The 19,205-nt window shown below is 45.5% G+C and overlaps 1 protein-coding gene across 1 annotated transcript; it reads left to right on the forward strand.

Moving 5' to 3' along the window:
- Positions 1 to 193: 193 nt before the first annotated feature.
- Positions 194 to 12,027, forward strand: l(1)G0004 (RNA-binding protein pno1). Its single transcript, XM_089557328.1, has 8 exons — positions 194 to 297; positions 751 to 919; positions 2,405 to 2,554; positions 3,347 to 3,430; positions 4,147 to 4,207; positions 5,654 to 5,771; positions 9,997 to 10,067; positions 11,803 to 12,027. The coding sequence occupies exons 1-8, from the start codon at positions 194 to 196 to the stop codon at positions 11,868 to 11,870; spliced, it is 825 nt and encodes a 274-aa protein (XP_089413454.1). The 3' UTR covers positions 11,871 to 12,027.
- The last annotated feature ends 7,178 nt before the right edge of the window (positions 12,028 to 19,205 follow it).

The raw sequence follows: 19,205 nt of genomic DNA on the forward strand, positions 1-19,205 counted from the left end.
CATGCCGTCACCGTCTCTTGGAATATACGTCACAATAATAGCGCTGCTAACGTTACAATTTAGTTTTTAGCTCGCAAAAAAAATCTATTAGCCAGATTAACAAAACAATTTGCGTTATATTTAAAACAAAACTTAATAAATAAGTTAAAATATAAAACTTTGAGGTGAAAAACATTTAAATTTACTTTTATTGATGTCAGGCTTTTTGAACACTAGCGCCCTCATTGGTAGCGTAACGAATGTAGCAGAGCGTGCGAGCCCTTTATATCGTCTCCTCTCACGTGGTGAGAAGCATAGGTAAGCAAATGCGTCAAAAGACGCAATTTCTGCTTATTTACCGAAGCGCTTCTATTTCGGAGATATCAAAGTGTGCATTTAGCCCAAACTGACAAAACGTAACCGGCGGTACAGTACGGTCAGCTCTTTCCGATCGTGGCCAGACGGAAGCATCTGTGACGCCGATACCACCGGCAAGTGTGTCAAAATCGCTACGAAGATCTCTCGAGATTGTATTAAAACTGCTCACGTCTGCAACATGCGAAAAGGTTTTTCTTTTCATTAAAATCAGATACGTTATTGCGTTCTTGCTGCGCGTGAGCTATAATCTGTGAGCTCGAATCTGTAAACTCGCGATCGCCCGAAAGTGCCCACTGGAAAGTGTGTTTCGGTAGTCCAGGGACGCTGCGATTGTCGGCATAGGTGTCACGTTGCGAAAAGGCTTTCACATTGCGTTTGTGACTTATGTCGCAGGAGACATCTCAAGATGCCTTCCACAACAGAGCCTTCAAAGATGACCGACGACGGGTTCCAGCTCGTCCAGCGTCGGGCCAACCGCAAACGCAAGATGGCCGTGGACGCCGACGACGAAGACCCTAAAAAAGGACGGCCCCTCTACCCCCCTGCCAAGCAGGAGAAGCTGGTGCGACGCCTAAAATAGCACCTTTCGCCTCCCTCGTACTTTTAACCATTACCGAGATTGGTGCAAGTGGCGGTTCTTTCAAACGTGCCCCCGTTTCAGCGTGGTTGTGTTACGATATGTCAGCCGTGTGTGTATCTTGTCTGCACGGTTCCTCTTATTGCGCGATAAGTTTTGGCCATGAAGTGTCGCGAGTAGCGATGGTTGTCAGCTGAAAAGTCAATCAGGCTTGTCAGCATCGTATGCATAAAAGGGGGCGTGGTCTTGACTCGTTTGTAACACAAAAATGTTAAGACAACTGCTGTTTTATCTAGTGCCTAGGTAGCACGACTTTCACAGGGATTAGGTTCCTGTGCTTTTTTGTTTAGATTGTTTTTCAAAATGCATGCATCTTTCCTGTAGGATAGTTTTCGTGCTGTGTTGTGGTGTTGCTTCTTCATTATTGTATGTATGTGTCTACTCAGGCAGATATTTCTGGACGCCCTTTCCCACACCGTGATGATTACTTTACAAGCAGATGCTGCTGAATCAGCTGCATGTTGACATTAGTTTTTTTCTTTGTTACATTCATATCTGGGTACCACGGAGCTGGAAATTCTAGAGGCCCGTGTACTGTGCGATGTCAGTGCACGTTAAAGAACCCCAGGTGGTCGAAATTTCTGGAGCCCTCCACTACGGCGTCTCTCATAGCCTTAGTCGCTTTGGGACGTTAAACCCCATAAACCAACCGTGTCTGCTCAGGCAGATATTTCTGGATGCCCTTTCCCACATCCTGATGATTACTTTACAAGCAGATGCTGCTGAATCAGCTGCATGTTGACATTAGTTTTTTTCTTTGTTACATTCATATCTGGGTACCACGGAGCTGGAAATTCTAGAGGCCCGTGTACTGTGCGATGTCAGTGCACGTTAAAGAACCCCAGGTGGTCGAAATTTCTGGAGCCCTCCACTACGGCGTCTCTCATAGCCTTAGTCGCTTTGGTACGTTAAACCCCATAAACCAACCGTGTCTACTCAGGCAGATATTTCTGGATGCCCTTTCCCACATCCTGATGATTACTTTACAAGCAGATGCTGCTGAATCAGCTGCATGTTGACATTAGTTTTTTTCTTTGTTACATTCATATCTGGGTACCACAGAGCTGGAAATTCTAGAGGCCCGTGTACTGTGCGATGTCAGTCCACGTTAAAGAACCCCAGGTGGTCGAAATTTCCGGAGCCCTCCACTACGGCGTCTCTCATAGCCTTAGTCGCTTTGGGACGTTAAACCCCATAAACCAAACCAATCAAACAGGAATTAAAGTCAAAATTTTTGCATGAATGGTGCTACAAACGCAGTGACAATGCCCTTGAGCTGAGCACAGCATCCTCGAGATGAGATGACTTTGGTGCTTTTATGCCTTGCCATGCATTTTACAGTGCAGTTGCAAATTTGGCTGGGCTGTAGCTCTTCAAACTAACCTTGCCTCCGCTCAATGTGGTGCACAGGACGGCAAGACCGAAATGCGGAAGGTTCCCGTGCCGGCACACAGGTACAGCCCGCTGAAGGAGAACTGGCTGAAAATCTTCACGCCAGTTGTGGAACACCTCCACCTTCAGATACGGTTCAACCTGAAATCCCGCTGTGTTGAAATACGGGTGAGTTTGTAGGGAGGCATTGCTGCCTTGAAAGCGCAGAGTTGTCTATTCTTAGGTCAGTTCTCACTAGGGTTCTGCATCTGCAGTCTAATAATTTTAGAATGCTTACGGAAAACAGCCAAGTTCGGAAATGAAATTAGTGCTTTTGAGGGCATTCTGTCAGGGAGCATGCTTTGTTGAGTAAGGTAACGGTTGCTAACGGTTCATATTGGAAGGTATAGCGCAAAAGAGACGCAAGACGTACAGAAAGAGGACACAGACAAGCGCTGTAGGTGTAGGTAAGCTACAAATTGCAGCACTGTGCAAGACCTTGAGATAATCTTGATAGCCTGAAACTCTTGATTCCGCACTGTTCTCATTACAACGCCAGTACTGGATGTCTTCTGCTGCCACTGTAAAAGTGTGAAAGTCTGTTCTGGTGGGCTTTTCCTCTTGTTGGTCTTGCATTCTTGCTGGATTTTGCCATCCCAATCCAATCAGTCCTCCTTGTGTAATGCCTGCGGGCGCTCATTGAAATTATCAGTGCATTTGTAGTACTGCCTCTGGTCTTGTCCTCAGTAGTTGAAAGCACCACTGCTCATGTTTAGATATGAGAAAAGTCTTCAGCACACTAAGGTGTCGCCATGCAGCCAGCTACTCTCAAGTGGTCTTGGCCGAGTAACTACAAGTGGATGATTGTTGTGTATTGCTGCCAAACACGGATTTGCAGAAGGGGTGGCAGGCCAGTTTATTACCGCTTGTTTAATGGCAAAAGGGGATCTCGCCTAAAAAGTTTTTTTTTCTTTTTCCCAGACGTGCAAAGAAACAGAGGAGATCAGCGCACTGCAAAAAGCTGCTGATTTTGTGCGGGCATTCACCCTAGGCTTCGACGTTGATGTAAGTGGCAAAGTATTGGTCTTTCATTAGAGCAACTTAAGGCAGTATATTGGTTCACATACTCCATTTTCTTATTTGTTTTGCCATGCTTTATTTATATGGATCATGAGGAGTTTGGTAATTACATAATCTTCAAGGAGCTTTTGTAATCAAAAAGTTTTTTTACAGTTTCTCTTTGTTTGTTTTTACCTTTTGTGGCAAGTGACTTGCAGTTGTGTCGAGCAGTGTTTTGCAGGAATGGCCTCTTTTAACACAAAAAATTAATTCTGTCATTGGCTGCCACAAATTATCAGTGAACCTCGAAACTTTGTATTGGCAGTTTGGTGGCTTTTTTTTTCTAAGAGCAGAGTACATGTCGCAACTTTCTTAAGCCTAAGCTGGTTTGGTTAGCCATGCATCTTCAGCATTAAGACTAGTCCTAACTTGCATGTGTGACCGCACCTACTGTTACTGCTCTTTAGAAGTGTGGAGACACAAAGGCTCATAGAAACAGGTCATGGTGCCGCTCCTGTGAAAAGCGGAAGTTTCCATGGCATACAGCCGAAATCGGTGTCGAAAGCCAAACGAGGGCGGTTTTATGCCACACGTCTTTTGGTTCCTGTTGTCTTCCTCTTCAGAAGTGTTTGAACTCATTGATTCTGTTTTGTTTTTATTTTTCCCCCTTTCATTCCATGGCCCACCCGAATGTACTATTTCTGGTGCTGGCCTCTTGGCAGGATGCCCTGGCCCTTGTTCGGCTGGACGAACTCTTTCTCGAGTCTTTTGACATCCAAGATGGTGAGCCTGCTTACAACTCTCTTTATTTTTTTATTATTATTTTTTTTCAGTCCAGTTTATTGTCTGTTTCATGCACCCACATGACCACAGTGTCTGTTCGTTTATTCAGCTGGTTAATTTCTTTTTAGCATTTCCAGTGTGTGTAGAGCAAGTTCTGAAGTTAAGGTAGATGTGAATTAAGACGAATGTCCCAGACTGAGGCAAATTTTTTTTCAACCTTGAAGTTTCTGTGAAAGCTCTCTAGCTGTTCTTCTAGCCATATGGCTGCACTTGGGTAAATGCTAACAAGTAACTATTCCCCCATTTCTAGCATTTGTGTACTAGTATTCTAGACAGAGTGGCAGCATTTGACGGTTTTCTGCCCATATGTCCAATAGAAGATTGCTGGCATGTGTTTGGTTAGCAAGGAATTTCTGCTCGATAAATAAAGCAGGTTTGTGCGTTCATAATTAGCAGTTCAAGATATTCATGTAGAGTCACTGAATTCCGCAGGGCTAAACTGCGCTTGCATTGTTGTGGAAGGCATGTTAAGGGCACATTGTTATGGTAGTGTACTGATGCAGGAGAATTTTAGTGAAGTTGATTCATCATTAGTGCCTCTTGTAGCGGATTTGTGTTATAGGGAGATGGGTAAAAATTGCAATGCTTTTTTATGTGTCATGTGAACTTGATCAATGTCCTTTTTTATAGTTTAGACAGCAAAGATAGATTGTGAACTCAGAGTGCAAAAAGAGTGATGCTCTGGGCTTTTTATTTTCCTCTGCTCACTGTCATCACAATTCGTACGTAATTGAAACACTCACCTTGCATCTTAGTCCCACAGCCACTTTCAGCTTGCAGTTAAGTTGCAGGTCTTTCAACTCTCCAGAATTGCGTACACATGAGCCAGATTAGAGACCCCTTGCAGTAGTAGAATGGGTGATGCTGCCAAATAAAGAGGCACTCTTTCACATGAAGTGTACCTCTGTGTTGAGATCTTTTATCTGGATGTCTCTGAATCTCTCATTTGGCACAGGAATTGAATATCTCACTCGGTTCACCATTTTAATGAGACTCCCAGTTCAGAGGCCTCCCAAATGGCCTTAGATAAGTCATGGTCATTCAGCTCTTTCCAAACCATGTAAATTGGTTGAACAACAAGGAATTGTTTGGTTAATGACTGAAAACATTGATTGACATTGTTTTATAGTTTAGTGAGCATTGGATTAAGTGATTGCATAAGTTCTGCGAAGATGTCTTTGTGAGGTGGTTTCAGTTTTACTTTTTTATAGTAAAGCCACTTTGATTAAACAGTGAAATGAATGTGCACCTGTGTTGCATGTATGTTGGAGTTGGAATGAAGATTTGCATCATAGGTGTGACCGTGCTCACTGATACAGACCAGTGCTAATTATTCTCAGCATGTAATAAGCTCACGGCAACCGTCCCCAAACTCCTCTCTTACAGTGAAGCCGCTGAAGGGAGATCACTTAGCCAGGTGCATAGGACGAGTAGCTGGGAAAGGGGGCCGCACGAAGTTCACCATTGAGAACGTCACCAAGACCCGTATTGTCCTTGCCGACAGGTGAGCTGTGTTCGCCATTCGTTTCATAGCAGGGCATTTGTGCGCCGGGTGGTCACGTTGAAGTTGAAGTCGAGAGTTTGACAACAATTCTCTAATCAAATTACAAAAAAAAAAAAACATGCAGAAAGAGGTCTCATGGTGTGAAGTTGCTGGAAGGACCTCCCCTTCCAGTATTAACAAAAGCTGATAGGAAACTAGGAAGTGTATGTGATGCATGCAAGACTGAAAAAATAAGCACTGCAGACAAACACATTAATACGTACTTCAAAGCAATGCAGTTGAAGCCTTTTTTAAGAGGCATAGCTGTAACAGACAAATGGGAATAAGAGATATTTTTCTGACACTTGAGTGTCAGTGGCTGCTTTATCACTCCCATTCAGTGGACCTCTCTTGTAGCAGACATTCGATATAAAAGGTTTTCAGTAATAAAGACGGATCTCTCATTTAATATTTATCAAGAACCTGCTTCTAAGGGACGTTTGACTTGTGGATGTGGTACCATCGTTCGTAAACCGTGGTCGCGTTTATGCTCAATGGAGCCAACAAAGAAGCAAGCACTCGCTTGGAATTTACTACAGTTGCAACTAATACACAGTGGGCAGGGTAGCTGCAAAACATGCGAGCTCCTCATCTTGCAGCTTTGCAGCTGCAAGACGAGGAGCTCCTGAATTGGGAGTTTTGCATAAAGGAAGGCTTCCAAAGTGGATGCTTAGGAAATTTAGTGCAGCGTTATGGAAGCAGCACAGAAATGAGGACAGAGACCTTTCTGTGTACCTCTTTTCACATCCTCGTCTTCTTTGTGCTGTTCCAGTAATGAGGGCTTCCAACCTATTGGCAGGTGTGCACACGGCAGGCTTTCATGCTTGCCCGATTCCCACGATCAAGAAGCTTGAAACTAAACAAAATTTTTTAATGGGACATCAGCTAGTGATTTAACCGGCCTGAAGGTCATAATATAGAACCAAAAAAGCAAGTCTCCACTTATGCGTCGCAGTGCTGGACTCTCGCCATCGCTGCTTTTGGTTTCAAAGAGTGGCGAATTTATGGTGGAGACCTTGGAGAACTCGCAGCGGGACATGAGGCACGTCCGTTTCCCTAAAATAGGGAACAGAGCATCGGAACGACACAGGGACTGAAAAAAAAGGGGCAAGTGAAGGGCTGTAGCCTTTTATGTGTTTGTGAGAAGGAGGGAGATGAACTCTTTACTTACTGGATGGTTATGTTAAAACAGGCAGATCAGTAATGAAAACTCTGAACCCTGGTCATAAGAGAGCTCTTATGTAACAGGCTAAATTCTTGTCCAGTGCGTAAAGGGGTTCATCTGTTTTTATATAAACAAAACTGGAGCCAAATACTATGGGAAACATTCAAGTAGAAGCGTCACAATTACAAACATGTAAATGGTGTGGCATGGCATTGCAGTTTGCACAGTAATAACGTAACAGTATGTTGACTACCGTATCGCACCAGCCAAATCAAAAGTAAACAGAGCTCGGCTACATGATCTGATTACACTATTGGGCGGACTTTATGGAAATTTGGGGTCATTTTTGGCATAGAACTGCTCGCACATTCATGCCTACTAAATGCCACAGGATCGCATGTTGGCACACTTTGATGTAAGAATAAGAAAGAACAATCTTCCATTTACTTCTGGTGACACTTCTGTGTAGTGTGTTGTCTTCTTAGGTTTTCTCCTTGCCTGCCGCATTTCTGGTCGCAGATCATTTGCACAGATGTACCAGTACAGCTGATATAGGATAGCGTGTTTACTCGTGTAATTTTCGCACTTTTTATACGAAGCATATTGCTAGAGCTACCACTCACGCCGTCGCCGTGGGACCCCCAAGTGACACCGTGACGTCACACCACGTGACATCGGATGAGAGAGCCGGCCTCCACCTCGCGCTGTCGCCGTGGGACCCCTAGCCGTCACACCCGCGCATTCCCGCGAATTTCAAACGCGCGTTCACACTCGGTGTAGGTGAAACGCTCGCTCCACCGGGCAGGCGGACGCGGCTTCCGTGGCAATCCAGGCGCTTACCCAACGCGCGTCTCGGGGTTAGTCGGCGTTCCGCTATAGCCATGCCGTTGTCTTCCCCCACGACGAAGGCTTCTAGTGGTTGTATTAAAATGACCAAGTATTCAACCAAGGAAAGCCATGTATTACCAAGCCTAGCCACTAATATGCTTCGCATTCCCCAGGCTTAGCCAAGCTGAGCTTCAGCAATTTTTTTCTTTGAATTAAGGCTTTAAAAAAGGGCTATGCAAATTATGCAAAGATTTTGCAGGCACGTCCTTAAAAAAACTCTTCTGTGCTATGCATTTTTTCTGTGCTATGAAATGTCTAGATTATAGTTGTCCTTTGCACAGCCGCTTTTAGAAATGTTATCCTTTACCATGTATTATACATGTAATGCCCACACCTGCTAAGGTCTCAACCAGAGACTGGCAGTGTTTCAAATAAATAAATAAATAAACATACAATATATGGTGTACATGCCAACTACACGTCATACTCTCTACTTGAACCCCTCCTGCCTTCCTCCACATTATGTAGTTCTACACAGGGTGGCATGATGGCGCTTGAGTAGCTCAAGGCGATAAATGCTCAATGATACAATCTCGAAGCCCACAGTCAGAGGCAAACTGTGATAAAACGCTTCGGTAGCTTGGAATTTTGGCACGTGCCGGAGGTTACTAAAAGTTTGCTCTCGCAACTAACTGTTCATCCGGGAAAGCGACCGCCAGCGCGAGCCGAGTAAATGGTGCACAGTTAGTCCCTTCGCCATTTGTCGCAGCCGATCTTCCCAAGCCTGCCTTGCATGCACCCGCTTGCATGCTATTGGTCTGGCGCAGCAGGGAGTGTGAAATATGCGAGTAAAAGTTTTTTTCTTTAGAAACCTGAGTGCAGAACTGGTGATTTTGGTGCTTTTGGAAGAATGTAGTGCCAGAACAAGATGAGGCTGCAGTGATGAACCATCTCAGTGAATACAGGTCCTTGAGTTAGCGAGCTCTTGAATCCATGACAGCTAACTAAGCAGAGTTTGAGTGTTTAATGCATTGTTCTACCTGAGAAACCGTGCTACCTTATTTTTGTTTTCTCAGAAATAGTGCACTGTCCTAAACATTCAACAGGGTCCAACCTAGGCATTTCAGTGGAGCTGGTAACATGAATCCTTTTATTTCTGTTTTTGTAGTGGTATACTTTGCTTTGGCACAGCACAGATGTGCACTGCCATGTACTTCAACTGATGCATCTGTTTATTATTATTTTTTTCTGGTCTTTGTGCCATTGCTAGTCGTTGTTGTTGCTTAAATAATAAATTCTTTATTTCACTCATGAAGTGAGGGAGTGCGGAAAAAAAAGCTGAAAATTCAGCTTGACTAGTTCCCAGCTCCCCAGAGTACAAAAAATTCAAGAAACAAAAGAAGAGAGGAGAAGAAAAAAAAATAAAATAAAATGGTGGCAGAGCGGCATAAGAACAGCACAAATCAGAATACAGAAATGCTTTGTTTACAAGGTCAGATCGGCTTGTACAAGGAAAATAAACAAAACAATTCTAATTGAACTGTATGAGACACCGGTGATAAGCGAAAGTACATGCCGGAAAAAGGCCGAAAAAACAAGAACGTTACATAAGTAAAGGAAAGAGACGAAGAAAAACAATGCGCATGAACAGAAAAGCGTTGCTCAAGGAAGGGTACAGCGTACATATGCAGAATGCGCGAAATACACCATCACATGAACGGATTGTTGTCTATGAACAGTAATTTCAGTTCTCTTTTTGAAGTTAACTCGGGAGTGATACCGTTTCTGTAACAGATATTTAACAAGTGTGGTATCATTCTGTTTATCATTTGTCGTCCATAATCTGTCCTGCACGTTTTTACTAACCAAGGCTGTGTGCTTCTATATTCATTTACTTTAGTAAATTCAAAAAAGTCTTGAGTTGGCTGCAGCATGGCTTTCCTTTCTTGATGTCCCTGCTGTATCAGGATTGCAGTGTAGAAAGAGCATGTAAATCGGATAAAGCATTTATAATTTTATATTAAAGTTATTGCAGTGCACATGCCGGACACATTTGATGACACTCAGCTCACAATCAGTGCCGATGAGGTTAGGTCTGTTTCCAGGGTCCTCTGTGTGCTGTTTCGCATAGCTATGTGCCAAAGCTGTGTAGTTTCAGTGCATTGCTTAATGTTGTTACTCTTTTCCGTGCAGTAAAATCCACATTCTTGGCTCCTACAAGAACATCCGGGCCGCCCGAACTGCAATCTGCAACTTGATCCTTGGTGAGTATGAAAGTCCTTGTTCGTTGCACAGAGGCATTTGAAAGTGAGAAATTTAATTTTTGCTGTGCTTCACTACTGGTGTATATGAGTCGGCACGTGCGCAATGCGCACATCATATTTTACAAATTTGCAAAATACAATGTGTGCATTGTGCACGTGCCGTCCAGCAAGCGGTAACAACAGCTCTGTCACGAAAAAGACCGTCTGGAGCGCCCACGTTACCCCGGAGTCATGTACAAAATCCCCTGCAAAAACTGCGGCGCTTCATACATTGGCGAGTCAGGCGATTTCAAAAGGGGATTAAGAGAACACAAGAACGACGTTAACAAATGTCGCACATGATCCAACCCCCTGGCAGAGCATGCTCAAGAAATGAACCACACCATTGACTGGGAGAACGTCACAACTGCTTTTAGAATCTTTTTATATACAGACTATGGATAATGTCATTAACAGGACTAAGGGTAATCTCCCGGTTAGCCACGCCCCCTCACTGCGCTGTGAAGTGCGCATATAAGAAGCGGCCTATTCCGTCCATCCTTTATCGTGAACAAGGGACCCATAGGGGTCCCGAAACGTCATGTTTTAAAAACCATCTTTGGCGAGTGTACGTTTTATTTTACCACTTTCCTTGCGATCGTTGGGACGTGTTGCAAGAAAGTGAAAGGTGCCTTTTACCTTTGACGTGACTTGGAATAAATTGCCTGAAGATGCGGTGAAGTGTACGTCCGTGGAACTATTTCTTAATTATATCGAAAAAATGGACTTTTCGGTTTAATTCTCTTCTACTCTTTTTGTGTTTGGGTCAGAGAACATCTCTGTATTTTTGAATTTTTGTTTTTACTCTGTTTGATCAATGATGCATTGTAAACACTCCTGCATGGGCCCGAAAAGGGCCTGTAGTATGCTCAAATAAATAAAAAAATATCATTTCAAAACATCAGCAATTTGAATTAACAGTAGTGTATTTTATAAATGGTACATAGAGCAAATATTAAGTTGTACAGAGCTTTGTAGCCTGAAGAAAAAAATAATTATAAAGAATATGTTTAAGATTCAGCCAAACCCATGTGTAACGTGCATAATTGGAAAGAGTGAAGTTGTGACGATGTTATGATAGTGCAGTGTGACTGCAAAACTGTGCCTAGGCTACACAACTGCATTGTGGGCGAGTTGGTTTGTGGAACCAGTTGTCTGAATTTGCTGGTGCTATTAGTGATGGGGCAGTCGTACACGACTTTACGTCCACGGGCAATGACGTTGAGACCATAGGAGAGCTTCCGGACAAATTTCTGAGATCGTGGATAATCAGGACAGCACTGATCCGAATTGTGACGAGGACTTGAGAGAACCTATGCCCAGGTTCTTCAACATGCTCCATGTGCTCAGCATGGTTTGTCGCTATTGCGGGTCAACAGAAAGGCAGCAGTCTCATCTGTTCGGAGTCCATTGATAGCATTGGAAAAGATGTTCTTTTCGAGGGAGTGAAGATGAAGAAGCATAAAAAATTCACTTCTATTTCACTCAGTAATCTGAGCACATTTTGTGGCTATCAAAGGAATACATCTGAGCGTGTATTATTTACATAATGTTTCAGAAAATCAGAGAGAGTTGTTTCGCTGGTGACTGCTTGTTCTAATATTGCAAATCATCACTGTTGTCATAAAGCATTGGGAAATTATTGTTGGCAGCTCAATCTAACACTGCTGTGTGCTTTTTTTTTTTTCTCTTGCAGGCCAGCCACCATCCAAGGTGTACGGAACCATGCGGCAACTGGCAAACCGCTTAGGGGAGAGATTCTAATTTATTTGCGCAAAGCTCAAACTAGGTACCTAAAGGAAGCTAGTCCCAAGATCTGTTACACCTCACTGGCAGCAAGCAGAATCGCTCTGAGCTCTTTCGGCAAAGGAAAGGATGACTATTCAGAAGAAGCCCTTGAGATTAAAATGTGACAATTGCATGTCGTGTGTTGCTGGTTTGTTTGTTGCACATTAGGAAAAGCAGTGCAAGAAAATAGAGAACTATGTAGTAATTATTTCCAAGTTCTAGATGGTATTCTGAGCATGAGCTGCTTTCTGCTTTGTGTTTATTAATAGATTTGACGACGAGGATTCATGTTTAATTTGTTTCTGCTGTTGCTGTCAGCCGTATGCAGCCACATCCTTATTGCTTAAGGGGGGACACTGGTCCTGAAAAAAAAATTTTTATTAATGAAGTCACAGTTGCGAAATCTTCAGGGAATATGTATTTTTGTATGCTGATTGTGAATATGTCATTCAATTTCATGTAAAACAATTCCTTGAGCACTTATGCACATTTTATGCTACTATTTTGCGGAGAGTTTTGAAGAAAATTTGCTGTGAGTAACTTGCTGAATTGTATGCCATTGGGTTCTCTTGACACCTAGGAATACAATAAGGGTGAAATCATCTTCCTGCCTATCATAGAACTTAAGTTATAGAGTTTTGAAGTTGTCGCTTCAGAAATAAGGAAAGTGTGTATTCCTGTTTCTGAAGCGGCAGCTTCAGTACCCCATTACTCAAGTTCTATGAGAGCCAGGATGATAATTTTACTCTCATTGCATTCCTTGGTGTCAGGAGAACCCAACTGCATACATTTCAGCGAGTTTCCTGCAGCAAATTTTCTTCAAAACTCTCCGCAAAATACTTGCATAAAAAGTGCATAAGTGCTCAAGGAATTGCTTTACATGAAATTAAATGACATATCTAGAATCGGCGCACAAAAATACATGTGCCCTGAAAATTTCAGAACTATGACTAAATTAATAAAATTTTCTTTTCAAGACCAGTGTCCCCCCTTTAATACCGCTACAGCCAGGAGACTGATTTCACTGGTGTTATCACACATGCAACACAAGCAACTTTTGTTCTTTTAATGCCTCATGAGAAATTTTTTTTTGTTATCGCACACGTCAAAAGCAAGTTAAACTGTTCTTGGTGCACATTACGCTATTGGGCATTAAGCTTGCCTCTTTTGCTGGCCTGTCACACAGCACTGTAACTTAAAAGAAGTGTTTCACACTAAATGGTCAGTCAATGAGCCCATCCTGTTTCACTTGTTTGGGACAGCGGACGCAGTAGAGATGTCAGAAAGACTTGAGACAGGCAGGATAACAGTGCTGTATGCACAGCGCAATGATGGTGCATACACTGCATCACAGGTCATTATAAGAGCAAGGTTCCACCTTTGTAGCATTAGCAAAAGCTGAAGGGTTGAAATTGCACACTTAACTCGGTGACGCAATCCTTACTACTACACTTCCCACTTCCAAGTTTCTCTTTTGCGTCATTTGCAAGTATAGCTTGCAAATATAGTCCCTTCGTACCTCAGGAACAAGTTTCAGATGATGCTGTGCAGTGACAGTGCATGTTGAAGAACGTTAGGTAATCTAAGATAGTCCACAGCCCTCCACTACAGCACCTCTCTCTTACTTCCTCCTTCACCCCTTCTCTCATGGCGCGGTTGAGGTGTCTGCCAGGAAGTGAGACAGTTACTGAGCGCCTCATTTTACTCGTAGCCGATTTTTTTTTTTAGAGTATGAGCCAGATCCACCTTGACTGAAACAAATAAAAGCTTTTAGTGTTTGATATGCAGCAACACATTGGAAGCTGTTATGTGGTATGCTTTAAAATGCTAGTTATATGGCCCATTTAATTTTGATACCTTTTCAAAGGAAATACTGTATCTATAGGCAAAGTTACACTCGCAGCTGAGCTTCACTTAAAGGGCAACTCCAGCGTTTTTTTTTTTACCTGCTCTGATTTTACTGAAACTTTCACGGTATGTTTTCACTTTTCCAATCCTTTTTGCCAAGCTTCGCAGTGGGTGGGGTTCTGTTAAAGTGCAAATTAATTTTAAAATTGCTCATTTCATAGCCTCAATCTCGGAGGTCTCTGTGGGCGACCTCGTGTGTGTGACGTCATTGGACGCACGGCCCGCCAATATTCGCTGGCTTTTTGTCATTTCAGGCAAACGCTGACTCAAGTTCTCACAGTCACCAGTTTAGCCAATCAACGCGTGCACGATAGGTTGCGTGGCAGTATCTGTGACGTCTTAGGATGGTCTGTCGTGTGACGTCATCGCTTGGTCGAAACTCAGTTTCGGTTTCCTGCTTTTAATCTTTTTAATTCCTTCTACTTGGCATTTTGAAAACCTTTTTTATGTACCGGAGCGAGGGGACTCTAAGGAATGAACTGTCATTATCAACTCAAAATTTAGCTGGGGTTCAACGCCGCTTAAACCGATGCGTGACTTTCAAAAGCGCGGTGGTGTAAATTATGACGCCACAAGCGATACCATAGAAACGAGATGGCGCAAATCTCAAAGGTATGAACAATTTTTTCATGTGCGGCCCGGAACAAATTGTTCGAAATGACCCAGCTCAAAGTTTGAGGTCGCCATCGTGTCGGGCACAATTACTTATGGTTGGACATTGATTTGGTCCTAGTCGTCCAAGGTGAAATTTCGGGGGTCGTCCGGGCCAAATTTAGAGGTCGCTTGTTGTCGTGTTGCCTCCCTTTCGCGCTCTCCATAACGACTAGAATCCACTGAGGCGAAGCGCATATATATGTACCCCCCGCGAGGCGGCACCTTCTCTCCCTCTACCCCAGCGGACCACGTCCGGTGTGGAGCGACGGCGGCGCCATCTGTTGGAGCGTTGCTAGGCAACGGCGGCTCAAGGTTGTTCGTGGGCCACGGCATACGGCTGAAGTGCGACCACGTGACGAGCCGAGCTGGCTGGAGTAGTGTTGCTTTCGCAACAAAAACGCGCGGACATCTCAACCGCTCCGCGAGTGAAGGAAAGTGGAAATGAAAGAGGAAGAGGTGCCATATAGTGGAGGGACTCGGGCTATGAGGGACGCCGTAGTGAAGGGCTCCGGAAATTTTGACAACCTGAGGATCTTTAACCTGCACTGACATGAGTGCTCATGATGCCAGGTACGTGATGTCAAGTGATTTCAGGTGCGCCGACTCAGCAGCCAAACGCGCGAGCCAATGGGCTCTCTTGGCTGCTGCTGCGCGCTTGATTTGAGAGCGGTTGACACATGCCGCTGTTATCTTCGCCTTACCCTCTCGAAATGCATGCTTCTCTTCGGTTTTTGAAACCACTGTCCTCGCATGCGGCTGCTGAGCCGGGTTCAGCTTCAGTGAAACATGAAATACGTCCATGTGTTGTGCGATGTGAGTGCGCGTCAAAGAACCTCGGGTGGTCGAAATTGCTAATGCGTTAGCATTAGAACGACTAGGCAAACGAAACCCCGGCGTCCGTCTGTCGGAGTACAACCCTCAAGAAAGTGGATGGTTTAGCTTGGTTTATGGGGGCTTAACGTCCCAAAGCGACATTGGCTATGAGGGCGCCGTAGTGAAGTGCCTCCGTCGAAATTCGACCGCCGCGGCCGAAATCGAACCCGCGTCTTTCGGGTCAGCAGCCGAGCGCCATAACCACTGAGCCATCACGGCGGCTCCAAGAAAGCAGTAAAAAACTTGCCATTCTTACGGCCTCGAGCGAGATTCGAACCCGCGACGGCACGAACAGATCAGATTCGCTTGCCGCTTCTTTAGACCACTCGACCAACGCCCCATATCCTGAGCAGCCGGGCAGTAGAAGAAGCAATGGGCCAGGTCCATGTATATACATAGGAAGTTATGACAGGAAGGTGGGTGATGGTGGTGGTGGAAACGTTTATTGCCAATGACGTAAATCGTGGGGGCGAAGCCCCCTCAATGTGAGGAGGAGGCACCCTTACAACGCGAAGGATAGCCCCTGGAGCGCAATCCTTTTGTGAGCGCTGGAGATGATCCGGCGCTGGTCTTGAGCGGACGAGCTGGCCAGAAGAGACTCCCAGTAAGACAAAAGCATTTGTTGGGCGAGTTGGTGGAGTCCCAGTAAGACTCCGCCGCTGTTGGTGATGAGGAATGAGGGAAGGTGGGGCATGTGAGGAGGGTGTGTTAGAAGTCCCCTGGTTTGCCGCAAAGTTTGCATGATGACGGGAATTGGTCTGAGTATCGGGCATGCAGCAGTATTGGGTATGGAGCAGTCCGGGTTTGTAGTTGTCGCCAATGTGCAGCCTGCGCTATGGTGAGGGATGGAGCGGGGGGTGCGTATTCCCGTCGTTTGTCTCGGTAGTACGAAAGGATATCACGGAAGGAGAGCAGGCGCTCCGAGGCTCGTAGGGGGTTCGACTCCTGCTCGGAATGTGAGACCTCGGGCTAGGGAATGAGCCTCCTCGTTGCTAGGGAGGCCAGCATGTGCTGGCGTCCAAATGAGGGTTACGAGGCGCCGAGGCTGCCAGAAACGTAGTAAACGAGCGGCGGTGCTGGATATGTAACCCTTGGCATAATTTAAAATAGCAGATTTGGAATCGGAGATAATTTTTGTGGCAGATGTAGAAATGAGAGCAAGCGCGATGGCTGCCTCTTTTGCCTCTGTGGTCGAATTAGTAAAGATTGAGCAGTATTCTGTAAGTGCAGCAATGGATTGTGCGTTAAGATTCCTGAGAGCCTTGTTATGTACCCCGTCTGGGTCGGGGGCTGAGGACGTGTTAAGTCTCTGGAGTTCAGCCTGGACCTTTGCTTCTGTAATGGGTTGGTCAAGCTGGTCGTTAAGGGGGCCTGCATAATCAGGGTGGTTTGCAGGAAGGAAGGTCCGGTCGATAGCCATAGAGAGAGGCAGGATGAAGTGATTGCCTTCATTTGGATGTGTCGAAGAAGGCGAGCCTCCGGCACGTTGAGTGATGGATGTAGGGGAGCGTAAGGGCGTTTGTCGAGGCGGAGCTCGAGGTAGACGTCCTTTATGGTGCTGCACAGGGTCTTCCACCGTCCTCCGATAGATTGGGCCAGGGTATCTGATGGACCGAGTTGATGGCCCAGCTCATTGCCGTCAATCCCTGAATGCCCAGGGACCCAGCGGCGGAAAACAATGGAAGGCTGCAGTGCGGCGACCGCTCATTGGACCTCTTGTTGGAGTGAACGTGGTAGATAGCGGCTGAAGAGTCTGAATAGGCTGTGTATACCCTGTGTCGAGGAGCGCTTGCACAGGAATTTAGACCTTATATAAGAACGCCCTCCCCATCCAAATACAAGTTGCCTAAAAGTTTCGCAGATGATTCACAGACAAGGAAAACACCATTTCAACACATCGCTGAGACGTTGAACGCTGCCAGGCGCTGCAATCCTCTTGTCATACAGTACACCGCATGCAAGTACTTATTTAAAGCGTTGCACGTGCGTCTCAATAGCATCGTTTCACGAGAGGGAACTCCTGTGTTTGAAGCAGTAAATTGAATTCCAGTAATCGCTTCGATCTTTTAATCAAATTTAACGGCATCTCAAGAATAATCGATAAAGTTGATTTTACGTCGATATTAAGGAGGCCACAGAGGTAACTTGGTGCTGCAGGTAAAATTTGCTAAATTCGTTTTTGAGGAAAGGAAATGAAGCAATATCTGTCTCCCATATCTCGGTGGACACCTGAAAATGTAAATGTAAATGTAAATTGGTTGGTTGGTTGGTTTATGGGGTTTAACGTCCCAAAGCGACTAAGGCTATGAGAGACGCCGTAGTGGAGGGCTCCGGAAATTTCGACCACCTGGGGTTCTTTAACGTGCACTGACATCGCACAGTACACGGGCCTCGAATTTCTCCTCCAAAGAAATTCAACCACCGCGGCCGGGATCGAACCCGCGTCTTTCGGGCCAGCAGCCGAGCACCATAGCCACTGAGCCACCGCGGCGGCAAATGTAAATTGGTTTTTGAGGAAAGGAAATGGCGCAGTAACTGTCTCACATATCTCGGCGGACACCTGAACCGCGCCGTAAGGGAAGGGAGGAAGGTGGGAGTGAAAGAAGAAAGAGAGAAAGAGGTGCCGTAGTGGAGGTCTCCGGAATAATTTCGACCACCTGGGGATCTTTAACGTGCACTGACATCGCACAGCACACGGGCGCCTCTTGCGTTTCGCCTCCCGCCGCGGTCGGGTTCGAACCCGGGTACTCCGGCTCGGTAGACGAGCGCCTTACCACAGCCACCGCGGCGGGTACACCTGAACCGGGCCGTAAGGGTAGGGAGGAAGGTGGGAGTGTAAAGGTAGGGAGGAAGGTGGGAGTGAAAGAAAAAAGAGAGAAAGAGGTGCCGTAGTGAAGGTCTCCGGAATAATTTCGACCACCTGGGGATCTTTAACGTGCAACTGATATCGCACAGTACACGGGCCTCTCGCCTTCATCCAAATGCGTCTACCATCTACCGTCTATCGAACCCGCGTCTTTCGGGTCTGCAGCCCAGCACCTGGGGCTCTTAGTCATTTTTGCTCAGCCATTATAAGTAATTTTCTTTCTAGCTGAGGACCTTTCTTTGGCGTTTATTTTTATGTCATTCTGAGTCATCGTCAAGTTTACAAAGTCTTTCGTTAATCACGCTTCTTTCTTTTTCTCGGGGGGTATTCTTTCCATGGCAGCCACGTTTCGGCATCTCTCTCCTCTCCCCTGAGTGGAGAGGGGGATTTTCCTCTCCCCGCTTTGCCACAGGCCAATCGTGGCAGGCGGATTTTTCGCGTACACAAGAGTACGTCGGATTTAAACGGCCGCTATCCCTTGTACAGCGGCAGCGTCTTCAGCCAGCTGGAGGAGCTTGATCTGAGTCCCAGGGTCGGGGCTCAGCATTAGAGCCTCCTAATGAACAGAGTCGGTAATGAATCGACTCGCGGGTAGGGACTGTGGGCAGTTTCAGATCATATGATTTAGATCGGCTTTGCTATCACAATGTGTGCATTTGTCTAAGTAGAGTCTTTCCGAATAGAAGCTACACAATTGGGGATTTGGATAGATGCTAGTTTGAAGTTTACGCCAGGCTTTGGCCTGTTGCTTGGAAAGCGTTTTATCTGCTGGGGGAAATCTGAGTCTTGCAAGCCTGTAGTGCTGCAGGATTTCTCTGTAAGAAAACAACCTGTCCTTGCCGGAGTATAGGGCGGGCGGGCTGCACGACCCAGCTCGGCGGGACAGTTCTCGAGCTAGGTTATGAGCCGCCTCATTACCAGCAAGGGAGGCATGAGCAGGCGTACAGATTAGGCGAATGCGCCACGTGGGCTGATAATTTTGCAGAATCCGTGCTGCTTGTGGGGAGATT

This window comes from Amblyomma mixtum, chromosome 8 (assembly GCF_055824585.1).
Source record: "Amblyomma mixtum isolate Tamu chromosome 8, ASM5582458v1, whole genome shotgun sequence".
Taxonomy (NCBI): domain Eukaryota; kingdom Metazoa; phylum Arthropoda; class Arachnida; order Ixodida; family Ixodidae; genus Amblyomma; species Amblyomma mixtum.